The sequence below is a fragment of the Dromiciops gliroides genome, chromosome 3 (assembly GCF_019393635.1).
Source record: "Dromiciops gliroides isolate mDroGli1 chromosome 3, mDroGli1.pri, whole genome shotgun sequence".
Lineage (NCBI taxonomy): Eukaryota > Metazoa > Chordata > Mammalia > Microbiotheria > Microbiotheriidae > Dromiciops > Dromiciops gliroides.
This window is the reverse complement of record NC_057863.1, coordinates 394,167,858-394,180,659: the sequence shown is the minus strand read 5'-3', so window position 1 is coordinate 394,180,659 and position 12,802 is coordinate 394,167,858. Positions and strand designations below refer to the sequence as shown.

Sequence of the window (12,802 nt, the reverse complement as noted above, 5' to 3'; positions counted from 1 at the left end):
TATGTATTTTAAAATTTATGCTGTAGTTTCCTTTGTTTTGTTCTTTCTTATCAAATTAATTCTTCAGGTTCTTAACCTCTCTCCTTTAAATCTGCTTTCCTATGTTATCATCACTCTCAATTTCCTCTCCCTAATCCCCCTCACACACACACACACACACACACACACACACACACACACACACACACACTGACAGAGAGAGACATATGAACAGGCAGAGAGAGACAGACAGAGTGAGAGAAAGAAAGAGGCAATTTAGTGTAGTGGAGGGTCAGAGGGAACCACTGTATATGGACATTGGGATTCTTTGCCTTGATGCTGACACATATTACATATATGGCCTTGAATTATTCACTTGAGTCATCTAGACCTTAATTTCCTCTTTTGTAAATTGAAGAATTCAGTGATTTCCAAGATTCCCAACATTGCCAGGATTTTATGATCTCTTTTAAAAACAACAAAAAACATGTGCTCAGCAATGGATACCACTTGATTAGGGAATGGGGAGAAAACCTTGTATCACTTCTCTACTTTCTCTACCCCAATATGATTTGGTGTCTTCTAAGCATGAGCTGGAATAATTTTTAAACTCTTCTGATTCATTTCAATTACTAACAGAAGGTGGGTTAAACATTCTATCTCCCATACCACATTATGTTTGCTTCTTCATTTTGGTAGTAGTTTGAATATTTTCATTTGTTGGTTTTCTGAATAAGGTGCTCTCTTAAGTTTTCTTATCCTTGTTGTCCTTTATAAGACAGACTATTACTAGATTTACTGTTCAGTTACATGTAGCACAGACCTTAGTGTTGAGGTTGTACTCATCTATAGTCTGTGCCCAAAGGAAGAAATCAAATATTATATCTTTCTCTTATGGGACAAATGAATTTGCTTCTCCATTTTTCTTGGCAGTCAGTCAGCTCTCTATACAAAAGAGGGGGCCATAGTGCTCCATTTTCTCTTTCATTGAAATGGAAAATTGAACTCCAAAGAAGAAGTCATGACAGTAACTCCATCTAGGAAATGGTTTGTTGTGGAGGTTTCTATCCTTTAGAGGTTTGAGAAAGACAGATTCCTTTAGTAATGGGAGACTCGTATTCCATTTGTTCATGTTGGAAACATGTAAAATGTTATCCCTTACACAGTCAAAATTGAGAATATGGAAGTGTCAATCTTTGGCACCATTACCTTTCTCCTACTTAATCCTTTCCATCCAAAGAAATTTGTAGTTTAAAGATCACTGGACTCAAGAGTCAGAAAAACTGGGTTTAAATTCCTGTTCCAATACTTATGAGCTATGCAATTGATAGGACATAATTTATTCTCTCTGGGCTCAATTTTCTCGTTCATAAAATGGACATAACAATACCTGCATTATCTACCTCAAAAAACTGTTACAAAGAACATACTTTGGCAGATTAAATTTCTACATAAAAATGTAGCATATGTTATCTTTGACAAACCCAAGGAACCCAGGAGTCCTTCCTCAGTCAACATCCAGCTGTTTGATATTTCATTACATATTAGTTTAAAGGTAAGTTTCTCTGTTTCCTTCTCTACAGTTATCCCCATTATAATCCTAATTGATGAATAGGGAATATCGCATTAAGTCATTGTAATTGGTATTAGATAAATTGGTGGGAGACACATTTTGAGGGACAGGTGGGCTTTCTCAGGCATACAAAAAACACATTAGGTAGCCCACTCCACCCATGCATAAGGGTAGCTCTGGTAATCCAATGTTCTGGAGGAATTAATTTTTATTACATTTGTCCATGTGGATACATCAATTCATCATTTTTATCAAATAGGCTTTTTACTCCCCCTCTTTTGCTCTCTTATCTTTAATATAATCATTAGTTCAAGAAGAAAACATTTGCCAAATACAAGCAAAATGCCTAATAACTTCATGAGAGTAGGAAGTTAAAGGGAGAAGGAGAGGCAGAGAGGAAAGAAAGAGAGATAAAAAGGAAAGGAGGGAGTGAGAGGGAGGGAGAGAAGAGAGTGATGGAGGGAGGGAGAGACACACACAGAGGGTGGGCAGGTGGGTGGTGATGGGGAGAGAGAGAGAGAGAGAGAGAGAGAGAGAGAGAGAGAGAGAGAGAGAGAGAGAGAGAGAGAGAGAGAAGAGAGAAATTACATATATATTTTAGAGAATAATGCCTTAGGAATAACACCTACATAACATCTGTCCATCAGAAAAATTCTCTTAGCCTGGTATCTGCTGCCTTGGAGTGCCTTCTGAGGGATTTTACTGCTTCCAAGGGTGGGTAGTTAAAAATAATGTACATCATGAACAATGTTTTGGCATTTCCCTTCACTTTCTTTCTAGCTTCTGCATTACTGCTGTCATCACTTAAAACTCAATCAATTCAGATGATCCAGTGAACAGATGGCATTAATCAACCCTCAAGAAAGTACACAAAAGCAGTTAGAAATAGAGAGACACCAAATTGATGCCAGCAAATCAATTATCAATGATAGAAAATCAACATGGCACTCCTAGCTTGTTATGTTACTATATCCACCAAGCATGCCCCTGATCCTGGTAATGATGTTCTGGCTTACTTACCTTTCTAGCAGAGGGATGAGAATGGAGATGTTCAGGCTTAATTACACACTCCTTAATTTAAACTAGTTTTCACTTTGCCAACAAAACCCAGCATAATTTAGGGACTGGAGGATCCATCAGGATGATGGATCTAGACAGCATTTGCTATACAAATGTCATGCAAATATGAAATATAGTGCACTGAGAATACAGTAGTTTGGTTTTCCCGGAGAATAACTTCATTTCAGAAAACAGAGCATCTTTGCTCACATCTATAGCCCTCATTTGTCAAAATGAATGGAGGCAATCATAGACACATTTGAAAACACATAGTATTGTCTTCTCTGAGCTCAGGAGTTTGTATCTCTTTCTATCTCAAGGAACGTGGATGTTAAGGGCAGACCCCATCAAACTTTGTGTATTACCAAAAAAAGCTATCCGTATACCCACAGTACTGGCATTTGAGTCATATCTGCTGAAGCTCTATATATCATCCCATGGTCCATGACCTAGGACTTTTTCATAATAAGTTTCTTGGGGACTTTCTTAACTAAGCCCCATGGGATGGGATTTATACCATTGCTACCTCATACTGACTAGGGTAGCATAACAAATTATGTCTCTAGCAAAGTTCCACTATATTTTCTAGGCTATATAGTAAATGCTCATTAAAATTTCATAAAGCAAGTTAATAAAATTAGCTCAAACTTGGCACTATAATCTCTTGGTTGAAAACGATTTCTCTTTTAGTAGCAAATGGTCTTTTAACACATAAATAAGAAGTCAAGCATGCTCTCATAAGAGGAAAGATGTGAAAGCAGAATTTGGGCATACCTAGATTTCATGAGCAATTCCTTAATTTTTATGAGTATAGGTGAAATAGTTGTACTTCTGTTCCCTTATATTTCACATATGGCAACTGTGATGCTAAAAAGTAACAGCAGAAGGTAACATTTACAATACCCTTTACACTAAACAATAATCACACAAGGCTGGTATGGCAAGAATTTTTATGGTCATTTTACATATAGGGAAATTGAGGATGAGTGATGTCCAGGGTCATATGGCTAGTAAATGGTGCATTTCAAACTACTGACTACAAATCAATTTACTTCCTATTTTATACACATAAAAGTATTATCAATAGCTGACCTTTCAGTACTTTGGGGGCCACTACAAGTAATAACTATTTTTTGTATAAAGTAAGACTCTCTTACACAAGCTGGGAACTTTTGCTTATAAAAAGAGTTGGAATTGGTTAGGCACTTTTCCTTAGAATCTGTTGTCAAATGGAACCTGTTAGGACTGACATCCAAAGGACAAAATCTACATTTAAATTAGTCTGTAGTTGAAAGGAGCCTTATATGTCAAGGGCACGACCCTCATCTTGTGGCAGAAGAAATTGACTTTGTGGAGTGAAAATGACTTGCTCAAGGTCCCACACAAAGCTAATTACAGAATGAGAATGAAAACACAGTCTCCTTGAATAAGAGAGAAATGGTTTTTCCCCCTTGGGGAGGGGTTGTTATTGTTTTCTTTTAAAAAATACATAATGGAACGTCATCCTTCACTTTAAATATCTACACTGGTTTCTCCTACCAACTCCAGGCTTAAGGAACTGCTGCTGGGACCTTGTTATGCTTATGTTATAATGAGGTCCCTCCAATAAATAAACCTTTTTAGGCAAGATCTATATGGATCCAAACATACATCACAACAGAACACAATTTAGTTAGATTGTCATGTTTTAATGAAAAGAGTTCAGATATTGGGCATAGTTGAATGAAAACTACAGTGATTAAATATGTGTATAAGCATACATATATGCTGGTATATGCATAGATATCTGTTTGTATATACATATAGATGTGTATATGCATATATATCCATGTGTGTATACATATACATATAAGGTTGGGCATGGAATTATGGATAAAAGACAATAAGCTTAGTGATCATTCTTCAAAAGGACAGAAAAATGAAATTGTTTAAATGTATATCCATGGAGATTAATGTTCTCATAAGTCTCAACTGCATAATAACTGTTCTCATTTTGATTATTCTTTCTATCGGCTGGCCAGTGGAAGTTTATACTACTATAGCCTTTTAAGTCCATCTCACCATGGGAAAAATTATTTGGATGAATTTAAACATTTACTCGCTGGCTTCCTTCATTTAGGTTGGTCTTTAAATGCCATGTAAAGATGCTTGAAGGGCTTAGTGGATGCTAAAATGATCATTTCCTTACTCCCTAGGAATTTTGTTTTTGTTTTCCTATTCAGAGGTCTTGTGGATTTCCATACTTTACGGTTTAAAATTGTGTTCCAAATTGGTTTCTCCAAAATATTTAAAGTGGAGTCCTTTCTTCTCCCAAAAAGACAAGGCTTGGTACCTTCTTAGCATCTCATTTGCCTTTGCCATTAAGTGTTCTTCAATATATATAAGCCAATAATCTTGATGTTTTTGGAAGACTAAGATAAATTTAAGATAACAATCAGGTAAATGGCATCAATTATTGATATTTATTATTAAAATAATTTCAAATATGCCATTCTCCTTGTTACCATTCACTTTCATTGCATTTGCTTAATTAGATGTAATTGTGGCAGTAGATAGTATTCTATAGAAAGTAACATTTAAAGTTTTCTTTCAGAATTAAAGGTCATTAGTTACTCTTTTTCTTTGATAATTTATGAAATTATGGTTTGTAAATGAATGGATTGAAGCACAAAGCTATTGCATAACAGGACCATATTCTAACAGCGCAGTTGTGGCATAAGTAGGACCACAACTCTAGCTGTTTAAACTTTGGATTTTCTTTGGCTTTAGCTTACTAAATAGTCACATTGTTTCTTCATGGTGTCATAGATTAAGAATTGTAGGTAAAGTGATTTTCCATTTAATATTGGGCAATTATCACTACATTTGGGAAATTAAATCATATCTTTAGGGAAAATCTAAAATGTATACTTTATAAATATTTGATATCATGAAAACTTGAAATGTTTTAAGAAAGTTTTTTGGTGATCTTTGTATTTCCAAAGATATTGTCTATATGACTTTCTAGTTCAACATAATTGATTTGATTTTTTCTTCTTAGTTACTTTAAAGGAATATATAACAGAATTTTGACTTGAGTTTTAAATAGAGGTTTTTGTATATATAAGCATATGAACTGTATAAAAGACAAGATATCATTTATCCAAATGAAATCTGTTTTGTCTTATCATATATGAAGACTCTTGGTGAAACAATTCATAATAAATAACTCTCAAGGGATTTGAAATATCATTTTGGCATGTAGAAAAAGCAAATATGAGAGGGAAAATGCCTTCCAAAATATTTAGTAGGCTTTCTATACTTATTTCATTCTAGGTGAAAATCAATTTTGGCAGATTTACTCTTTTTAAAGGAAGACCTTTATAATGACTCCAGCTCTCAAAAACTGCAGTGGGCTACCTTGAAAGATATTGAGATCACCACAACTGGAAGTGTTCAAGCAAAGACTGTATGAGTGACCACTTTTTTGGAGACATGTAGATAAGATTCATGCTTCAGGTAGATTCTTGGCCTTTGTTTCTTTCCAACTCCAATTCTAACATTCTAGGATACCTTTCAACTTGTGTTTCTAAATACTCAACTACACTAGTGATAAACGAATATAAATACATATTAAGCCATTACTCTTAACATTTCAAGAATATGGTGTGTGGACCCCAAAATATAGAGGAATTAGGATCAATTGATCATCATTTTCATAGGCTCTACATCACTCACAACTGCTAAGAACCCCTGACAACTATGTTCACGATTAATCCATTGCTAGTAACTCATTTCTCTGTGAAGAAATAAATATTGTACATTATAATAAGAAGATTAATCATTATGCCTTAATTCTTGTTCAAAAATGTTTAGGAAGCTGTATGTGTATATTAAATAGGAATGTTGATTGGAAACAGAAATTAAACTGTCATTAATGAAATAGTAAAACTCATTTACTGCAAAGTTTCCTTTTAAATATTTGAAACTGACTTTATTGTTGCATTAGTAATGACAATCTTCAGTCTTAAATCCATGGAAGTTAGCATTTATACACATTATTAAAACATGTGATTCATAATTCAAATAATTTAAAGAAAATGCCTTTCTTTACATATTTTCTGTTCATTAAAACTCTCCCATACAAAACAGCTACCATTAGAGAAAATTCTTGAAAACATTCCCCTCCCTCATTCTCACTTTGATCCTGCATTCAAAGTAATCAGTTTATTCATATACAAAAATATGAAATATGGAAAATTCAGCTACTTTGACACCACACCTTTGCATCATTAAGGCAATACTGACCTCTAGTGTTCTAAGAGATAGAAAAAAACTACCTCAGTACTTAACTTCCTCACACCAATTTCAGTCTGAAGAGATTCTTTTTCTAAGACACCATGAGATCAATTTCATTTAAAAAACAAAAACAAAAAAATGCCCCTAAAACCAAAAGCACAGGCAAAGCTTCAGCAGATGCTTTCCTGCCCCTACCTATTTTTTGACCTAATTTTTATGCCAGTGGCATTTGGAATCTTCCTATTAGAGAGACTGACCTCTATCAATTCCTTCTTAGCTTGCAAACTTCAATAAAATCTTTATAAGGGCTTGTGAATAAGCCTTGTGGATTTCTAACGTTTTGAACTTCTGACTAGTGATAAAAGTAATGTTGCTGTCTGGGGTTATCCCAGTTATTTAGAACATCCCTGGTTTGTTCTTTCTAGATGTGTGTCTTGTTAGGACTACATATAAAATTGGTGCCCTACTGCACCAAGGGCAGTGTGAAAGAGGAAGAAGGGCTTACTTTGGCACCAATACCCCTCCACCCATTTCAGCATGCATGATTACAACCATGCTATTATAAGGAACCCTGCCCAAACATTGGAGGAGGGGGTGTGAAAACTTTGGAAAATACTGTAAGATCGTCTTCTGAAACCTCAGAAATGGCTTAATTGTGTTCCGTTTCATCTCAGAGATTCAAGAGCATTTGAACTCCAGCTTCCCCTGCCTGGCAGAGGGAGCTAAGTAGTTGGTCTTCAGCTTCTCAAAGGTCTGACAATTCATTCAAGTTTGACGAACTGGGTTCTTTAAATACACAACAAACAGTGCAGGTGGCGCGGGATTTCTGGTTGTCCAAGCCTCATCCTCACTACACCAATTCTGCATTGATTGAGGTTAGCCTTAGATTTCTGGCATTTACATGTGTTGGTTAATCATGAATGTGTTGTCACAAATATGGGAGGGGGGTTCAAATCTCTACCTCCAAAATGGGACTAGCCATTGATTGTGCAGCTCACGTATCCTGCTATGTCTCTTCTGTGAGGGATATAATCAAATCACTGTTAAAGAGTGATACCCTGTGTCTGTTAGAGACCCCAAAATGAATCTGCCTGTGGTGGTGGTGGTTGTGGGGTGGAATTTTTTTAAGCCATATTTTGTAGTGCTTTGGGTATACTGCAAATCTGAGCTGCATTCAGAAATCAGCCACCGTCACTGCGAGAGGTGGCTCAGAGAATCTTTCTAATGCTAGCAACCCCAAGTGTCATACAATCTGAGCCAAGCGTTGTTCTCTGGAGAAGCCGGGTCAGAGGAAAGGTTCCCAGCTAGGGAAGGAACTGGGAGGGTAGTCTTAGCTGCAGGATAAGAGCAAAGCCCTTCAGTTTGCTCAGAACTTTGCATTTTAGGATTTAAAGAGAAGGGACCTAGCAAAGCTGGGGAAATCTAAACATAGCTAACTTTTAAAATGATTTGAGTAAGAGATTCACACCTATTGGCAGCTTCTGTCCTAACCGAGTAAGAGAAGCAAAAATAAGATATATACAGAAGGTGGCGGCTAACTGTCTATCCTAACGTCAGTTTTTCCCCATCTCCCAGCTCCTTCCCCCGACCCTGGCTACTTACAGTTTGTAGCTGTAGATCCTATATGCCACAGGACGGAGAATAGTAAAGTCAAAACGCTGGCCAGTGAGGGTACAGAATCCATTTCCCTCAAGCGGTCTCTCCCAATTTAATCCCGAATTTCGCAGGGACCAGTCGAGCCTCCTTTTTTAATTTTTCTCTAGCCTTTGCACAGTGTCCCCCCCACCCACCCCGACCCACCCCCCCTCTTCCAGTCACTAGCTTGTTCACTCCATCCCGAACCCAGTCACTGAAGACCAAAATGGTCACTGGGGGGTCTTGCCTCTCCTCCTCCTCCTCCTCCTTGCCCTCCTCCTCGGGCTACTGCTGCTTCTGCTGCAACTGCTGTTCTTCCTTCTTCCTCTTCTTCCTCTTCCCCCACTCCTTAAAGGTGTAAACCCCAAACGAACTGCAGCAACAAGCGCTGCTGAGATCTACTGGCAACGGAATCCACCTCCTTGCTAGGAGGGCTGGAATCAGCACTCGGGCGGTGTACAGCTCCTTATAGGCAAGTGGGGTGGCGCTGCACCGCCTCCTAGTCCTGGAGACCCGCCCCTAGATCGCCTATAAGAAGGTTGACTGGGCGGGTCTTTGCCCCACAAGGCAGGCCTTTCCTGATAAGCGGCAGTAGTAGAGGCAGTGGTAGCATCAAGAGGCAACAGCAACATCAGTGACTGAGACAGTGGCAGCAGCTGAGAAGGTGGAGGCAGCCCAGATAGCAGCAATATAGCAGCAGCCGCCACCGCCACCGCAGCAGCAGAGGAGTTGCAGCCGTGCACATAAGCTACCTGGGAAGACAGGGGAGAAAAGAGAAAGGGATTCTCTCTCTCTCTCTCTCTCTCACACACACACACACACACACACACACACACACACACGGAAGTAGAGGATTTTTTTAAAACAAAGCTTGGCAGAGTCAGGGATTTTTAAAAGGTGCAGAAAAGGAGGAGGAGAGTGATGGAGCTCTTAAGGAAAGACTTCCAAGGAGAACGGTTTTATTTAAGATGTTTATTGGGGTTTGGGGGGACAACAAAATTTAAATTTTGTCAATCTTCTCTGTGGGGAAGGAAACTGATATTGTCAGGCTGCATATATTTCTAAAAAATGTGTGTGAGTATATATATATATATATATATAAAACACATATATATGTATCATTTGATTTCTAACCTCCACCCTTTCTCACTTATGCCTCTACTTCCCCACCCCTCCCCATCTCAATACCATTTTCCCCCTGTGCCTTATGATTTTCTTCATTTATGTCTCTTTTCTTGTTGTCCAGTATATTATTTGTAATTGAACACTCTTAATCCTCTTGATAAGGGGTGGTATGTTAGCAATCTAGTTCAGAGACTACTGCCTCTAGTTGGTTCCCAGGGGTAAATCAGTGTCTGTTGAAGGGAGAAGAGAGGAATGATGCAGTTTGGCAAGCTAGGATCTGTGGGCTTTACCACAAAGGCAAAAAAGGGGGAAATCCTTTCATTTATGTCAAAAGCTCCAAATTAGAATGTGTGGTCCAGCCTTGGTCTTCTAGTCTATACAGGGAATGTCTGAGGCTTTGTCATAATTGAACTTATTTTGATTTTAAGAAATTGTGCCAACCCCTAACAAAGTAAAGCACTATACTTACTTTTCCATTCTGGCTTAGAGTCAGAATTAGGGGTTATATTTTTTTCAACCTCTCCTCAGGGGAAAATATTATGATGTCAAATTTACCATGGTGGACTCTGTAGGATGCATATACTGGTTGTGTTTTGCATGAATACCAGCTGTGTAGCTATTAGTAAACTGTGATGTATTCTTCAGGTAGCATCTTCAACTGAAGAATTCATGAGGTTTAACTTTGTTATTTGTCTGTGTTTCATACTCAAACTAACGGTGCTGTATGGAAGTGTAGAAAACCATTAGTGATCCTGTTTTAGTCACAGAGGGGAGATAAAATTGGTAGGTCCCTGTTAGTTATGAATGAATTCCTCTCCCTTACCAAGATTTGGGATTTTCAAAATAAAATACACTGTTCAGACCACTGGACTTTTTGGAAACACATACACATTAATCAAGCTGATGCTTTAAGATCAGTGTTGCAAAACTCAAGTAGAAGAAACCATGGAATGTCAGAATTAGAGGAAATTTAGAGATCATCTTACCCAAAATCTTCCTCTTTCTGATGAGGAAATTGTTGAAAATGGGAAGCTAATTCCCAGTGCTTTCCCCATTCTGTCTCATTGCATTCTACCAAAGAAACTAGCTTTCTGTATGACAATTGAAATAATTTTTTTTAAAATAATGAACATAAACTTGATTTCCAAGCAGAATGATTTAAAATGATTCTAGCACTATCAGTGAAGAGCCCTCTTAAATGTGAAGGGGCAATCAGGGAAATCTGTTTTTAGTCCCAGAATCAGATGATCTTCAAGTAATTAGTAAATATTTGAGAACCATACATAAATGTGCATATACAAAGTCACATACAACAAAGAAATTGAACTTCATATTAAAATCAACAACATATATTTATCCAAAATTTATTAACATTTCCATAAGAACACTGAGGCTATGAAAGGAAGGGTAAACAACTGTTCTCATAGACAATGCCATCAACATAAACAATGTCATGTTTTCATGGCCTTTTTACAGATAATTTTTATGAGAAGAATTTAAATCTCTCTTAAAACTTTTCAGCTAGATTGATATTTTCCTATTGAAATTTTTTCATAAAATTCTTAACTGGATCTGATAAATCTACCTTGGGAATATTACAATTGAAACTATGTAATCTCACCCTGTTTTCTGCCTGTGTTTCCATGTTGTTTTTAATTAAATAATAATATGATTTGTGGCCCCTGGATAACCAGTGAATAATTCTTCTCATTCATCTTGGCAACACTTTTTAAAGGCAGGTGGAAAACAGTTATTTTCCCCATTTTACATAAAGAAATTTGACACAGATGTATGTTATGTTTCATCTGGACAAGAAGACACACAAAATATCATTACCAAACCCAAAGGATTAAGTTTAACCTAAGAACCCCCATGCCATGCTCTTTGCCTTTCTTGTATGCTTTCTTAGGAGGCTCCTTCATTGACTCATTATTTCAACAAGCTCTAATTAAAGGCCTCCTAATTGAGAATCACAATGCTAGGCTTTGAGGATAAAATGTTACAATACAATTGATTTCATGCCCTCAGGGGGCTTATGTTCTACTGCAAGCAACTTAAAGGAAAAGAGAATATTCATGATTATATATGAGTGCCTAAAATATTTAAAGTCACAAGAGTCCATATGGGTCACTGACATGACATTAATGAACTACTCTATTTTGAATACTATCTGTTACAGTTTATTTAAAATGCAATCCTCATGCTTTAATTTGCTTGATACTTTTTGCTACCTTGATCTTCTAGATACACATTTGAATGTTTTAAGGTGAAGGGGATGGTGGCTTCTTTAGCCATTCAGTGTAATAGTCACTGGAATGCCTGAATCTAGACTTTGCTCCCAGTTGATAAAAATAAATTATTTTATAGCTGCTAATCTGGAAACTGGATTTATCTTTAAACAATCTGATGTCAAACTATAGTTCTGATGCTTACTGGGATATGACCCAGGGTAAATTAATTTCAACTCTTTAGGACTTCATTTTCTTATGAATTATATATATATTTTAATTTGTGGGGCAATGGGGGTTAAGTGACTTGCCCAGGGTCACACAGCTAGTAAGTGTCAAGTGTCTGACACCGGATTTGAACTCAGGTCCTCCTGAATCCAGGACGGGTGCTTTATTCACTGCGCCACCTAGCTGTGCTGAGATAGTTTTTGAAACCATTGATTTGACCTATCTCCTAAATCCAGTAATTCAAGACCACAATTTCTATAATCTGAATGGAACATAATCGACTAACAGGTGATTGATTGTTGAAAGCCTACTATATGTGCTCAGTATTTTGCTAGTTCCTATATGAAAAAGAAGTTTTGATTAGAGAAAAAATAGCATAGGATAAGCAATTAGAGAAAAACAAATCATAATATAAAACCAAATATAAAATATTGTGGTATACATACCATCACTGATGTAGGGATTTTGTAGAGAGAGAGCAGTTTATACTACAATATAATTAAAAGGCCAAAGTCCATTTCCAACTGTAAGATAAAATAGTAAGATCAATGTTGTTGTTACTGTTAAATCATTTCCAGTTGTGTCTGATTCTTCATGACCCCATTTTAGGGTTTTCTTGGCAAAGATAAAGACTGATTTTCTATTTCCTTCTCCAGACATTTTACATACAAGAAACTAAAGCAAACAGGTTTAAGCA

General features: G+C 36.9%; 1 protein-coding gene across 1 annotated transcript in view; it reads right to left on the bottom strand.

Annotated features, from left to right (window-relative positions):
• The window catches only part of CNTNAP5 (contactin associated protein family member 5), a 974,910-nt gene extending 966,257 nt beyond the window's left edge, over positions 1-8,653 (bottom strand). Inside the window, 1 exon segment of the mRNA XM_043992699.1 lies at positions 8,492-8,653. Coding sequence (XP_043848634.1) covers positions 8,492-8,573 — 82 coding nt within the window. The 5' untranslated portion in view covers positions 8,574-8,653.
• Positions 8,654-12,802: the final 4,149 nt, after the last annotated feature.